This window comes from Perognathus longimembris, chromosome 6 (assembly GCF_023159225.1).
Source record: "Perognathus longimembris pacificus isolate PPM17 chromosome 6, ASM2315922v1, whole genome shotgun sequence".
NCBI lineage: Eukaryota > Metazoa > Chordata > Mammalia > Rodentia > Heteromyidae > Perognathus > Perognathus longimembris.
Window position 1 is genome coordinate 70,511,831 of NC_063166.1, and position 15,957 is coordinate 70,527,787.

Sequence of the window (15,957 nt, forward strand, 5' to 3'; positions counted from 1 at the left end):
GCCAGGTAAAAATAACTTAGGAACCTTTGAAAGTCGTTTCTAAGAGTCAATTACATTTTTTTAAAAGGATAAAGGCTGTAGTTTATTTAGATTTTGAAATGCAACAAAAATTTCCTACATTAAAAAATTATTTATTTATTCATACTGCTTAAGGCTAGTGCTCTACCACTTGAGTCACAGCTCCACTTCTAGCTTTTGAGTGTGTGTGAATTGAAGATTCTCATGCACTTTCCTGCCCAGGCTGCCTTCAAACCATAGTCCTCAGATCTCAGTCTCCTAAGTAGATAGGATTACACACATGAGCCACTGGGACCTGGCTTATAATTTATATTTTAAATTTATATTTTAAACATAATATTGGTTGTTCCTAAATTCAAACCATAATAGTATCAACCTATCTTATGCCCACATGGGCATGCTTGGTACCCCTAAACTACAATAGAAGGGGGATTTGTTACTGCTATAGTTAGGTAGTCTACAACTATTAGAAGAACTTTAAGAAGAAGCCAACACTGTGGTTAGACCTTGATACTCTGCATACATACATTTATGTGAAATTTCAGAAAAGAGTGAAAATATAGTGACACGAAGCAGACCAACAACTGGCTGTGAACAGTGGAAAGAATGTGAAGAGGTCAAAGTACATAAGGAAAATTATAAAGTATAAGATCATGTTATCTGAAAGGTAAGAATAATTAGACTTATTTCCCTGCTTGAAACATTTTTATTTCTTTTCTTTTCTCTTTTTTCCTTTTTTGCCTACTGCTCTGGCTAGGAATTCTAGTACTATGTTGTACACAAGTTGGGGGAATGGATACCCTTGTCTCATTCCTAACTTTAAGGGATATGATTTCAGCTTTTTCCTGTTTAGTTTGATATTGACTATAGGTTTGTCATATATAAACACTTTAGTGTTAAGGTACATTCCTTTAGTTCTCAGTTTCTTTTAAGATGTTATAATAAAAGAATGCTGAATTTTGCTAAAGGTATTTCTGCACCAACTGACAAGAGCGTGTGATTTTTGTCCTTGGTTCTGTTTATGTGACGTATTATGTTTATTCCACAAATACCCTTGCATCCCTGGAATGAAGTCAAGTTGATCATGGTATATGATCTTTTCAATGTGTTGGCTCACATGTTCATTCAAAAGCCTTGACATAATCCTATCTATATGTTAAAATAAATTTTAAATATTTAAATATTAAAATTAAATATTAAATTAATATTAAATTAAAATTAATATTAAATATTTAAATGTTAAATATGTTAAAATAAAATTTATATATTGTTTTAAAAATTGAGGTGAAATTCACATAATCACTTTAATGTATTTAATGTATTAAACAGCTTTTAGTATTATGTTAGGCAACTATCACTATATACACATATATACTATATATACATGCATATGTATGTATATATGTATGTACATACATATGTTCATTATATACACATATATGTTCATCATATACACACATATGGCAACATAAATATATACACACACATATATAATACAACCAAAGCTGCAAAATATTTTTATCACTCCAAAAGAAAGGCCCTGTGTTCACTAAGTAGTAACTTCCTACTCCTTGTAGACCCAAGAAATCACCAAGACTGTGAACTTTTAAGCTACACTGAGAAATTTTAAAGATAGACTTGCTTCTAGTCACAAGAACAGTCTTTTTCAATAATCTTAAAAATTCCATTTTTATTATCATTTATGTACATTGATGCAAATATTACAAATTGATAAAAACATGCCCAAAGCTTCCTATATAGTCAATGTAGAAATACTCATTTATATTTCATAATTAATAATGAGAATAATACAGTAATTATAGCTACATAAAAGTATGTACAAGATTCAAGACAGACTTTATGTTATTTGGCTTAAAATGTGTAGATACTACACAAAAATGAGGGTACAATTTTCAAAAAAAGTAGGATGTGACCAAAATTACTTTTAAAATTTAAAAATAAAATTGCTGATGATATTAATCATTAATTGTTAGTCATATCTGAGGCTATTTAAATTAGCTAGGATAAGGTTAAGTTAAACATTACTATTTTCTTTTTTGGTAGTGCTGGGGCCTCACAAATGCTAGTCAGCACCCTATCATTGAGCTACATTACACCCTTTGCCTCAACATGGTGCATCTAAAAAATTGCAGTTTGCATTTAAAATATACATTTAATATCATCTTCTCAAAATTAATCAAGACTGGCTGATCCAGACCAGCGTTGGGTGGCTAATGTCTATAATGCTACTACTCAGAAGGCTGAGGATTGTGGTTTGAAGCCAGCTGGGGTAGCAAAGTCCACAAGAATCTTATCTCTAACCACCAAAAAGCCAGATGTGGAAATATAGTTCAAGTGGTAGTGTATCAGCCTTTAGCATAAAAGCTAAGGGATGGTGCCCAGGCCCTGAGTTCAAGCCCCAATAGTGGTATTAGAAAAAAAGAAAAAAAAAAGAAGGAAAAAAAAAAAGAATGGCTAATCCATGTCCTTCCAATTCTGGAAACACTAGAAAAAGTGAATGCTGAAGAGCTGATTCTTTGGAAACTTGAGTCCCTAGTTGGTGGATCCAAGGGTTAAACCCCAATGGGAAAACTCGAGATACACTAAAAGTGTAACAAAACATAGTGGGGAAGTAATAAGAAGTTATTTTAGTGATGCATATTAAAATGATAAGGCATGAGGTGGTTTTAAAAGAAAGCAACTCAAATGTTTTTGGGAATTAGACAATGACTAATTTTATGATGGCCTCAAAAGTAGTATCTTACACAACTTCATAGTGCTACATTACCAAGCAAGTTTAGTTTCTAGTAACTATTGAATTTTATTCTGCTGGCCTGAGAAGCAGCTTCCTATTTTGAGAATTACATGACAATGTAATCATAGATAATTGTTAATACTATGAAAACTAAAATCGTAGTTGTTTAAAAGAGAAGTAAATGCTAATTTGTTGGTTTTAACACCAAACTAAGAAAGTGCTCAGGTCTGGAAATCAAGAAATGGGGGCAGTACAGGGCTCAAGGAGAGGAAAAGGACAAGGGATCTAGAGAGCCAAGAATGGAGTTACGACAATGGGACAGAGATTAGCTGGTGCCATCATCCTTGACAGTACATCCTATGTACTGTAGGAACCAACACTCCCTTCAATGGTAACTGAAAATCCAAGTATTTCAGAGCATGCTTAGCAAGAATACAATTTCCCCTCATATTGCAAAGCACAAAAGAAGATATTCAATTATTTTTAAATGAGCCTAAAAAATGATGAGTTTTCTTCTTAATTCATCTTAAAAACTAACCAAAGGAAGAAACATTAAAAAAAAAAAAAGCTCATGACTTAATGTTTATAAAGGCACTTAGTACATTTCTTTGCAATCTAATTCAAAGCATATCTCTGTCATCTACACTTCGGATAAAGTTTTATTTAAAAGGACTTAATTTAGGGACTTTTTGTATAATCTGGTGATAATTACCATCTACAAGACAGAAAGTTTTGAAGGACCAAACCCAACTTTCTGCAGAACCTGAAAGTGCTTTCAGCAGGAACAGGACATTAGTGGTTTGCTCTTTCACTGACAACATCCTGCAGCCGTTTAAGTAAAACATCATCATTTTCTTGGCAGAGGCGTTTAGAAGGGGATTCTGCATCTCCACTGATGGCTATGGATCGCTTCTTGGTTTTTTGCTCACCTTGCCTTATCATGTTGTTGATCTCTTTCAAACTCTGGAAAATGAGGGATATGTATTAATTAATAGGGGAAAGGGAAACAGCAATGGAAAAAAAAAAAGGCCAACAAAAACCAAGTTAACTCCTTCCTGCTTTGAAATCCTACCCAAATCTAAACACTGGGCTAGTGATTATTATTTCAATCTATATCAAACTAATATGGAAAATGGCTAGAACTAGCCTTTTTGAGTGGTTTAGAAAGATGAATGTACCATACAGCAATAGTTCTTGAAGTGTAATAACCACATCAGAAACAACAGAAGCATTAAGGAACTAATATTTTAGAAATAGAAATTTAGATGCCTCACCTTCTACCTTCTACATTTTAAGGCAGAGTCCAGCAACTCATGTTTTAGTAGATATTTCTAATGATTCTAACACTCCTTCAAGTTTGAGACGCTCCTCAAGAGTAATGCTTTTCATGGGGAGAGAATGATGGGAGGGGTAACACAGATCAAGATGCATTGTACTCATAATCTGACTTACTGAATGGAAACCTCTTTGTACAACTACTTCAAATAATAACAAAGAGTAATGCTTTTCAAAGTTTAATGCACTTGTCAATCATCTGAGGGAATCTTGTGGAAATGCAGATTTAGATTTAGCAAAGCTGGTGTTGGCCTGGGATTCTTTCTTTCTTTCTTTTTTTTTTTTTTTGGCCAGTCCTGGGCCTTGGACTCAGGGCCTGAGCACTGTCTCTGGCTTCTTCCTGCTCAAGGCTAGCACTCTGCCACCTGAGCCACAGCGCCCCTTCTGGCTGTTTTCCATATATGTGGTGCTGGGGAATCGAACCGAGAGCTTCCTGTGTAGGAGGCAAGTGCTCCTGCCACTAGGCCATATTCCCAGCCCAGGATTCTTTATTTCTAACAAGCATGCAGGTATTGCTGTTTGGCAACCAGACTAAGTAGCAAGGTTTCAGAGAAGTGTTTCCTGCTGTGCATCATAGTCATGTACAGAGTTAATTATAATTAGAGTTCCAGACCTGCCTGCTAGTACTTTGTAATTGAGCAGGTCTGTAGAACAGGCATCTGTGTTCAAGAGACTCATGTTGAATTCAGTCTGTTAAAACTATGTGGTTCTGGTTTTAGAATCACTGCCTTAGAAGCTTTGCAGGCCCAATTTGATCACTTTATCTTTGATGAAAGAATCTCTTCTGAAAGGGTACGTAAGAGAAGGCCTCTGTTTTCAGATTCTTCAACTATCCATATTGCCATCCATCTAATATACATTAAATTCCAAGATTTTTTTTTTAACTTAATATTCCAAACTTGAGTGAGCTACTTGGGATACTGAAGCAGGACTACTTGAGCCCAAGAGTTAGTTGGAGACCAGCGTGGGCAACATATAAAGATCCTGTTTCAAAGAAACAAAAAGCATCGTTCTATATGTCCAGTCACTTCCTCTTCAAAGTCATGCTTGAATTGGGAGACATAATGGCTTCTTGAAGTCAACTCTCCAAATACCACAACAAATACAACTAAACTTTATCCTTTTTCTTTTTTTGTGTGTGTGTGAGAATCTGGGGACTGATGGTCTTATATATGCAAGGCAAGCAGTAAGCTGCATCCCTGATGTTAACATACTGCCTTTTTTTTTTTTGGATATCATGTAGCCCAGTCTGGCCTTGAACTCACTATCTTCCTTTTTCTGCTGCTCAATCTTAAGTATATGTAGATAGGAGTATTTCAGCATGTCCAGCTAAATATATAAACTATTTTTTCCCCTGGGACTTGAACACAAGAGTCTTGTGATTGTTAGGCAAGTGTTCTGCCATTTGGACCAGGCCTCCAGCTTGGCTTTTTTGCTGTTTATTTATTTTTGTGCCAGTCCTGGGGCTTGAACTCAGGGCCTGAATGCTGTTCCTGAGGCTTTTGCTAAAGAGTAACACTCTACCACTTGAACCACAGCTCCACTTCAGACTTTTTTTTTTGCCAGTCCTGGGCTTTGAACTCAGGGCCTGAGCACTGTCCCTGGCTTCTTTTTGCTCAAGGCTAGCACTCTGCCACTTGAGCCACAGTGCTACTTCTGGCCATTTTCTGTATATGTGGTACTGGAGAATCGAACCCAAGGCTTCATGTGCACGAGGCAAGCACTCTTGCCACTAGGCCATATTCCCAGCGGCTTCAGACTTTTTTGGTAGTTAATTGGAGATAAAAGTGCCACACAGACTTTCTTGCCTATGCTGGCTTCAAACTACAATCCTTAGATCCCAGCTGCCTGAGTAGCTAGGATTACAGGCATGAGCCATCAGCACCCAGCTTTTTGTTGTTTTGGTCCTGGGCCTTGAACTCAGGGTCTGGGCATGGTTCCTGAGCTTTTCACTCAAAGCTAGCACTCTACCATTTGAACTCTGGTTTTCTGTTGGTTAACTGGTGGTAGGAGTTTCACAGACTTTCCTGCCCAGGCTGGCATTGAGATTGGCATTCTCAATCTCAGCAGCCTGAGTAGCTAGGATTACAAGTTTATGCCACCAGTGCCTGGCCAGCACCTGGCTTTCTGCTGGTTATTTTGAAGATGGAGTTTCATGGACTTTTCTGCCTGGACTGACTTCAAATTTTGATATACCATTTCTTAGCCTCCCAATTAGCTAAAATTACAGGCATGCTCTACTGGCACTCAGCTTTAGGTTATTTTTTAGATAGAGTTTTTGTGTTTTGCCAAGTACCAGCCTGGGCTGTGATCCTTCTGCCTAAGGCTTCCCACCTAGCTGGGATCACAAGTGTGTGTGCCACCACACTTGGCTTATTGGTTAAGATGGGGTCTTGCTAACTTTGATTCAATCTCTGATTGTCACTTATCTGGGATATAATGTTTTCGATCACAGGAAAAACAGTATACTTAATTGTTCATATTTTATTGATACTAACTTATTAAAATGATTAATAATTACTGTTTGGTAATCTAGAATTTTAAAAAAAGTTATTCAAAATCCGGACTTGAAATTCAACTTTGAACATAAATATATATATATGTATGTAAGATGTTTTGGATAGTCTTTATGCATCGTACCTTTGAAGGGCTGCCACTGAATCTGTACAGCAGAGCACTGCTTGGTGTAAGGCTGGATCCATTCTTGTGAGGGGAAACATAAACAGAATGCTGCTGGGAAATGCGGCGTGGTGAGCCTGGCTGTTGCTTAATGTGTGGAAAAGGAGACAGTGGTGGAGCATCCATCTAAAATGACCCAAAAATAAGATTCATTAACAATTTTTTGAATCCCATCATATTTTCAGTCTTATGTTGTTAGGAGTAAGTTACATTGTAACAGCTATTTATGGCTGAAAAAGAAAAAAAAGGATCCATTATTACTTTTCAACAAGCTAGAATTTATTACCTTGGTTCTTTCAGAGACAGGGCTGAGCAGTGTAGCTCAGCTTCTATTTATCATGAATCAGGCCCCAGGTTCAATCCCAACCACCAAAACAAAATCAAAGAAAGTAGGGACCAGGAGTAACTAATGTTCTAGCAGTTGCAGCGTGCCTGCACCCACACGTGCGCATACACACACACACACACACACACACACACACACACACACACACACACACACACACACACACACACAGAGCTAAGGTAGTATTGGGAAAAAAAGGGATGGAATTCTGTGAGCCAGAGCAATCCAACAAATCTGATAATGAAATGGGGATAACTTCATAAAGATTTAGAAATAGGTAAGTAAGGATTCCATTTTTCTTTAACATTCTCTATAACAGATATAGAAGAAATGGAGATGGTTTCTAAACTAATATATAATTCATTATCTTCATGTGAGATTAATAAAACTGAGGTTCCGGGCTGGGGATACGGCCTAGTGGCAAGAGCGCTTGCCTCGTATACATGAAGCCCTAGGTTCGATTTCCCAGCACCACATATATAGAAAATGGCCAGAAGTGGCGCTGTGGCTCAAGTGGCAGTGCTAGCCTTGAGCAAAAAGAGGTCAGGGACAGTGGTCAGGCCCTGAGTCCAAGGCCCAGGACTGGCAAAAAAACAAACAAACAAAAAAATAAAACTGAGGTTCCATTGGTTGTGGGAAAAGATAGTTATACAACATGGCATAGAACGTGACAGGTGAGGCTGAATTAATGGGGTCAGATCATTGTGGTCGCTGAGGCTAGCCACAAACCATTTTCTTTGAAAAATAATAAAAATGTAGAGATGTGCAATTTTCATTAGGTCCTCCTTTTTGTGTATATGTGTTTGTGTGTTGTTTTGGAGATATGGTCTTGTGACTAGCCCAGGCTAGCTTTGAACTTGGGATATTCCTGCCTTAGACTCCCACGTGCTGGTGTTCTAGACATGAGCCACCTCACCCAGCTTGGGTGCAAAGCCTGCTCTCCCTAGAATCAGTCTCAGCTTTGGTAACACGATCTCAGGCCTGCTCTTATTGTCAAGATGAAGATCTGCATAAAGACTTAAATTTTATCTCTATTAATGGTCTATGACAACTACTTAAAAAAATTATCTTTTTTTTTTTTTTTTTTTTTTTGGCCAGTCCTGGGCCTTGGACTCAGGGCCTGAGCACTGTCCCTGGCTTCTTCTTGCTCAAGGCTAGCACTCTGCCACTTGAGCCACAGCGCCGCTTCTGGCCGTTTTCTGTATATGTGGTGCTGGGGAATCGAACCTAGGGCCTCGTGTATCCGAGGCAGGCACTCTTGCCACTAGGCTATATCCCCAGCCCTAAAAAAATTATCTTAAGAAACAAATTTATCAAGCTACAGGTGTAGCTCAAGTGGTAGAGCACCTGCCTCATGAGCACAAAGCCCTGAACTCATTCTCTCAATCATATTTATATTCACAGTAAAATGAGAAATAAAAAATCATACCCAAATTTACTGTATTAATATTTCCATAGTCAACTGTTGAGTCTTTACCCATATACACACAAAATGTCTAGCAGAGTATAGATGAAATCCTTATGACTGCCTCTGGTCTTAGTTATATCATACTGCCTTAATCATCCTAATTAATTACTAGTTATGCTTTGATTAATTGCTAGTATACTAGTTTCCTACATAAATCATTGTTGAAGCTTTATTTAAAAAATTTTGTGCCATTCCTGGGCCTTGAACACAGGGCTTGAGCTTCTTTTGCTCAAGGATAGCACTCTAACCACTTGAGCCACACAGCACCACTTCCAGCTTTTACTGTTTATGTGGCACTGAGAAAATTGAACCCAGAGCTTCATGCATGCTAGGAAAGCACTCTACCACTAAGTCACATTCCCAGCCCATTGGTGAAGCTTTAAACTGAAATAATTATCTAGCAAAATACACTCAAAAGTAATCCAATTATGACTATAGATATCAAAGTAGTAAAACTTAAAACATACCATATGTTCTTGATTTGACAAGTCGTATTTCAATGCAAATGACTTCACTCTTCCTACAAATATTGTATTATAAAACTTGATAAGATCACCTCTTTCTTCTTTCACTGGTCCACTAGAACAGTCGGGTGTTTTTATGGCATCTTCCATCTCTATTAAAAACAATTCAGTGTTGCGATAGGTGTACTTTAGTATGTAAGCTGGTGATTTGAATTATAGCCTACTGTACAATTAAAAGCCAAAGTCCACAGAAGGTTCAGGAACCCACCCTCATCATTTATAAATTGAATTGGAATCTAGAGAAATACAGCATATTGACTGAGACAGTGTTTTATTTCCTCTGGATACCCTTTCGGCAAGTATGTTTACACAGCATAGCTGTGTAAACTTGGTGGCCCTTAAAGAGACGCCCAGATGGGGTTTAGCTAACCTTCACAGTATGAGAGGCAATGGCATAGCTTGAGCTTCAGAGTATAAAAGACCTGCAAATATTCTTTTTTTTTTTTTTTGCCAGTCTTGGGCCTTGGACTCAGAGCCTGACTACTGTCCCTGGCTTCTTTTTTGCTCAAGGCTAGCACTCTGCCACTTGAGCCACAGCACCACTTCTGGCCATTTTCTATATATGTGGTGCTGGGGAACCGAACCTAGGGCTTCATGTATACGAGGCAAGCACTCTTGCCACTAAGCCATATTCCCAGCCCAAGACCTGCAAATATTCTTATGGATTCTTTGAAAATGGTGGTAAAGCATATCCTCATAAGTTAAGGAAGAAAAATTGCTTGTGTTTATCCTTCTGTAAATACCTGGCAAGTGGTAGGTGTTTCAAGATTCTTACTTCCCATGTACAACAAGTCTTCTAGGGCTGATTCTAGTTAGTGGCCTCAATTACAAAATGACAGAGGTCCCAGGGTGCTTTTTTATATACTGATGCCATTCTAGGATAGCTTCTTACTCCAGGCAGAGCTCTATCCTACTCCTGTTTGAAGTCAGAGGCTGGTGGCTCACATCTGTCATCTCAGCTATACAAGGAGGCTGATATTAAGAGGACTGTGGTTCCAATCTAGCCTAAGCAGAAAAGTCTGTGAGATTCCAGTCTCAAAAATAATCAGTGTAGGATTAGGAATGTGGCTTAGTGGTAGAGTGCTAGCATGCATGAAGCCCTGAGTTTAATTCCTTAGTACATAAAACAGAAAAAGAGAGAAATGGTGCTGTGGCTCAAGTGGTAGGGTGCTAGCTTTGAGCAAAAAGAGAAGCTCAAGGACAGTGCCCAGGGCCTGAGTTCAAACCCCAGGACTGGCAAAAAAAATCAGTGTAAAAAGGGATGCAGGTATGGCTCATGATAGAGCACTTGCCTAGTACCACAAAAATAAAACAAAAACCCCACAACATATGAAAAAAGTTCTCATTCTCAACATATTATCATGCAAATGTTGAGAACACAGGTAGAAGCATGAGGGGCTGGGGATATGGCCTAGTGGCAAGAGTGCTTGCCTCGTATACATGAGGCCCTGGGTTCAATTCCCCAGCACCACATATACAGAAAATGGCCAGAAGTGGCGCTGTGACTCAAGTGGCAGAGTGCTAGCCTTGAGCAAAAAGAAGCCAGGGACAGTGCTCAGGCCGAGTCCAAGGCCCAGGACTGGCCAAAAAACAAAAACAAAAACAGGTAGAAGCATGACTTTCCCTTAAGAAAATCAGAAATCTCAAACACATTTCAAGGGCCAAGCAATCCCAGAGAGTTGCTAAAAAGCTCTCAATACTCATTTCGAGGCCATCCCATTTGAGCCCAGAGCCTGCCAAGTACTATATTACTGGGTGATATTATGCCAGCCCCATTAATCAATTAAATTAATTTGAATAATTCATGAATTAAAATGTATTAACTAAAATAATGTATTATGTATGCTAGGTGCTGGTGGCTCATGTCTGGAATCCTAGCTACTCAGGAGACTGAGATCTGAGGATTATGGTTTGAAGTCAGCTTAGGCAGGAAAGTCTTATCTCCAATAAACTATTCAGAAAAATCCTGGAAGTAGTGCTGTGGCTCAAGTAGTAGAGTGCTAGTGTTGAACACAAATAGGCTCAGGCACAGCACCCAAGCCCTAAGTTCAAACCCCAGGACCAGCAAAAATATAACAAGGGGGATGGGGGAGAAAGTGGGAGAAAATGAAGGAGGGGGTAACACTTAATTAGAGGAAAGAGTCTCATGGACTTTTCTGCTTTGTCTGGCTTCAAATTGTGGTCCTCAAATCATAGCCTCCTATTAGTTATTAGGATTACAGGAGTGAATCAATGACATGTGGCCTATTTTTTCTTTTTGGGGGCCTTCCTTGTGGTAGTATCCTTGGTTTTCCCTTCCTCTTCAGAAAATGGAAGGTGGAACTTTGCATTGTTTTCTGCTTTTCTCAGTTGCCTTTTCTTTCTTTTCTTGCCAGTCTTGGGGCTTGAACTCAGGGCCTGGGCACTGTCCCTGAGCCTCTCTGTGCTCAAGGCTAGAGTTCTACCACTCTGAGCCACAGTGTCACTTTTGGCTTTTTCTGTTTATGTGTACTGAGGATTCAAACCCAGGGCTTCATGCATGCTAGGCAAGCACTCTACCATTAAGCCACAATCCCAGCCCTCAGTTGCCTTTTCATTTCTGCATACTTTTGAGCTGGCCAGCCCCCCTTTTCTGATTCCTGATGTTGTTCTTCTCTCTTCAGAATAGAATGTCTCTTTTGTACTTGACTCTTCTTATTCACGGGTCAAAACAGATGATGTTTTCTAATCTACTATGTTGTTTTGCCTTTGTTCACATGCTTCTGACAGGACATTTCCTTAACTGTCTCAACAAGATCCCTGACAAGCTACCTGTTATCCTTGTCATTTGGATTTCTGAATTTTATCAAGACTTTTTTGTGACACTTAAAAAATACAGCTAACAGAGAATATAAGGGTTTCAATCACAGTATTTGCAGGGGCAGTGCCTTCCCTAATTCTTACTCGAAACTTACTTCTTTTTAAAACATGTCTGCAGAGCTAGGGTTATAAATCAGTGACACAATGCACTGGCCCTGGGTTTGATATCTAGAACCACACACACCAAAAAGTGCCTTGTATACTTTAGTGATATATGACCCCATGTCCAATACCTACAGTATTGTAAGATTATATGATGCAAGCTAAGGTATAATGTATGTAGCAGGTTAAACTGGATAGCTTACCGACAGCTGTCATTTCACAATCACCACGTAGGTCTTTATTGTATGTCACAGCTTCTCTTGGAATACTTCTCAACAGAACACTTCTATAAACCTATAGGCCAGAGTGGGGAAAAACAATTGCTAAGTCAAACAAAAGCATAGGATAAACTAAAAAAAATAAGAAAAACAAATGTTATATGGCTGATAGTCAAGGTTAAAACCTTAGTAACTCTGGTAAATGCAGAAAATCTCAAATATCATAGAAGGGATTATGAAGTAGGGATTATTACCCAAAACTTGTTATTTTAGTTTACAAAATAGAAGAAGCAAGTAAGTAGTAACTATAGACTTTTATTTTAAAAAGCAGTGCCAGGGGCTGGGGATATAGCCTAGTGGCAAGAGTGCCTGCCTCGGATACACAAGGCCCTAGGTTCGATTCCCCAGCACCACATATACAGAAAACGGCCAGAAGCGGCGCTGTGGCTCAAGTGGCAGAGTGCTAGCCTTGAGCGGGAAGAAGCCAGGGACAGTGCTCAGGCCCTGAGTCCAAGGCCCAGGACTGGCCAAAAAAAAAAAAAAAAAAAAAAAGCAGTGCCAAAGTTGGGGGCTATGGGTAGTGCTTGTAATTCTAGGTACCAAGGAGGTTGAGATCTGAAGATCACAGTTCAAAGTCAGCCCAGGCAGGGAAGTCTGAGATTCTTATCTCTATCTACCAACCACAAAGCTGGAAGTAGAGGCGTGGCTCAAGCAGTGAAAAAGCTAAACAAGAGGACAAAGGCCTGAGTTCAAGCCCTCTTACTGGCACTAATTAAATGCATAAATTCAATAAATATAGTAATATCAAAGACTGTAACTTATTCTTCCTTCCTTTTCACTCCTTACACAAGATTAATTTGATTTCACTGGGCTATTCCTAGCCCATTCTTATCTCCTTTCTGATGGTCACATGAAAATTTTTTTCTTTCTCTGTTCCTAAAATCTTTCCTATCTCCTATACAACTGAAGGGCATGGTCCAGTACTCCTTGTCTTATAAATTCTGGTGTTGTGAGGCTATTTGGCACCTGTGTCTCATGCCTATAATCCTAGCTAATTGGGAGACTAAGACCTTAGGATCGTGGTTCAAAGCCAGCCTGGGCAGGAAAGTCCATGAGACCCTTATCTCCAATTAACCACCAGAAAACTGGAAGTGGTGCTATGGCTCAAAATGGTAGAATGCTAGCCTTGAGCAGAAAAAGCTCAGGGACCATGCCCAGACCAAGTTAAAGCCCCACAACTGACAAAAAAAACCCCAAACAAACCCACACCACAAAAAACAACAAAAAGGTCTCTCTGACTTTCTTCCCGGGTTGCCTTTGAACTGTGATTCTGAGGTTCTGTGTAGGTAAGATTACAGGCATGAGCCAGCACCTGGCTGCTTGGTGCATTTTTTTTATACATCCTAACTTCACGGTAATGATCTTTAGGGATAATCTGGACTTCTCAGACTTGATTCCTGAGGGATTTTCCAGAAACTGTCACAAGATTTAATAAATACTTATTCTTGGCTTTTAAATAGCTTTATATTACTTATTATCAGTGTACTCTAGGGCTTAAGTGAAACTAATTTGGGGCTCTTAGTAGATATGACTACCTGCCCCATCTCTCTTTCTACTTTACTTTTTTATTTTTTTGCCAGTCCTGGGCCTTGGACTCAGGGCCTGAGCACTGTCCCTGGCTTATTTTTTGCTCAAGGTTAGCACTCTGCCACTTGAGCCACAGCGCCACTTCTGGCCATTTTCTATACATGTGGTGCCAGCCCTCTCTAACCAAGGCTAGCCAAGAGGTCATTATGATGCCTAAGAGCAGAGAAACTAGGTGTTTTTTTTAAGATATTCCAAGTCTTAAAGTAACTTTACTATGTTCTTCAGCTTCAATAACAATATAAAACAAACATTTGTTAAATATTTACTGTGTGCCAGGATGATATACTAATCTTTCACATTTCTGTAACTGAAAGGTTTCAGAGGATTATCATAATGGTTATAAAAATAAATTATCTGTGGGCTGGGAAGGTGGCTTAGTAGAGTGCTTGCCTACCATGCACGAAGCCCACGATTCCTCAGTACCATGTAAACAGAAAAAAGCCAGAAGTGGCGCTGTGGCTTAAGTGGTAGAATGCTAGTCTTGAGCAAAAGAAACTCAGGGACAGTGCCTAGGCCCTGAGTTCAAACCCAAGGACTGGCCAAAAAAGAAAAAAAAAAAGTTATCAGAAAACTGGGTGCTGGTGGCTCATGCTAGTAATCCTGCTCAGAAGGCTGAGATCTGAAGATTGCAGTTTACAGCCAGTCCAGGCAGGAAAGACTGTGAGACTACTATCTACAATTAGCCACCAAAAAGCCAGAAATGAAGCTAAGACTCAGGTGATAAGAGTACCAGCCTTCAGCTGGTGCTCAGGACCTAAGTTCAAGCCCTGGTACTGGTACAGAAAAGATGATCAGAGATGTTTAACCTTTATTCAAAGAGGACAATTAGATGCAGATGGTAAAAGAAGCTTTAGTAAACAAATCCTCAAATTTTACCGAATTTAACCACCAAGAGAATCAAGTTTCATATAATTAAAGAATATTATTATTATATATCTCTTTACCTCTTCTAGTAAAAAATGTCACCCAACAAAGGACAATTGGAATGGCAGAGTTGGTGAGAAATACATGCCAGTATAAGGATATGTCAGAAATAGCCAGATTTCCTGACTTGTATTGAAACTGTCTTTTAATAAAACTAGCTCAAGTTTAATAGTATCCATTAACCCAAGAAATCAAAAGTATAGTAAAACTGTAAAGATAATTTATACATTTTATATGATTGTCAGCAGAGAAATAGTTCAAATCTATTTTTGGACAGTAGGAAAAATAATGTAACTCACATGACTATTAGCTTGGGGCTGATTCCTGTAACTTTTCATTATTTCTTGAAAAGTTCTTTCTTCTTTTGTTACCTAAAAGAAAATAAAAACTACATTTAGCAACTGGTTTTGAAAGAAAAATGGCTCTGAACAAAAACTTCAATTATAGGTTGGCTTCAAGAACAGCCTTGCAGAAAGCCATAAACTCCATGACTAAAAACCACCAACATTTATGATTTTGACTGCCTTTTAAAAAGTTCAGGATTTATGGCCTGTGGAGACTCCATTAATTAGTCATTAGTCAAAAAGCCCTGAGGTGCTACAGTGTAACCCTATTAAGAATGCATCAACTTATAAAAAGAATGATAAAACTCACACCTGCTAAATCCCCTGCAGTTACCACTTATACTAGTTTTTTTTTTTGCCCAGTCCTGGGGCTTGGACTCAGGGCCTGAGCACTGTCCCTGGCTTCTTTTTGCTCAAAGCTAGTACTCTGCCACTTGAGCCACAGCGCCACTTCTGGCCATTTTCTATTTATGTGGTGCTGGGGAATCGAACCCAGGGCTTCATGTATATGAGGCAAGCACTCTTGCCACTAGGCCATATTCCCAGCCCTTTAATTTACTTTTTACTAAGCATTTAAAACTAGTATAAGTGGGAGGTTGGGGATATGGCCTAGTGGCAAGAGTGCTTGCCTCATATACATGAGACCCTGGGTTCAATTCCCCAACACCACATATACAGAAAATGGCCAGAAGTGGCGCTGTGGTTCAAGTGGCAGAGTGCTAGCCTTGAGAAAAAAAAAAAAGAAGCCAGGGACTGTGC

At 38.9% G+C, this 15,957-nt stretch overlaps 1 protein-coding gene across 2 annotated transcripts in view; it reads right to left on the bottom strand.

Moving 5' to 3' along the window:
* Nucleotides 1-3,337: 3,337 nt before the first annotated feature.
* Rbl1 (RB transcriptional corepressor like 1) overlaps nucleotides 3,338-15,957 on the bottom strand; it is a 48,591-nt gene continuing 35,971 nt past the window's right edge. For both annotated transcript variants that reach the window (XM_048349123.1, XM_048349124.1), the window contains exons 18-22: nucleotides 15,154-15,225; nucleotides 12,269-12,359; nucleotides 9,069-9,217; nucleotides 6,749-6,913; nucleotides 3,338-3,736 (exon numbers count right to left, since the gene is read on the bottom strand). In XM_048349123.1, coding sequence (XP_048205080.1) covers nucleotides 3,566-3,736; nucleotides 6,749-6,913; nucleotides 9,069-9,217; nucleotides 12,269-12,359; nucleotides 15,154-15,225 — 648 coding nt within the window. In that variant the 3' untranslated portion in view covers nucleotides 3,338-3,565. The remainder of the gene's footprint in view (nucleotides 3,737-6,748; nucleotides 6,914-9,068; nucleotides 9,218-12,268; nucleotides 12,360-15,153; nucleotides 15,226-15,957) is intronic.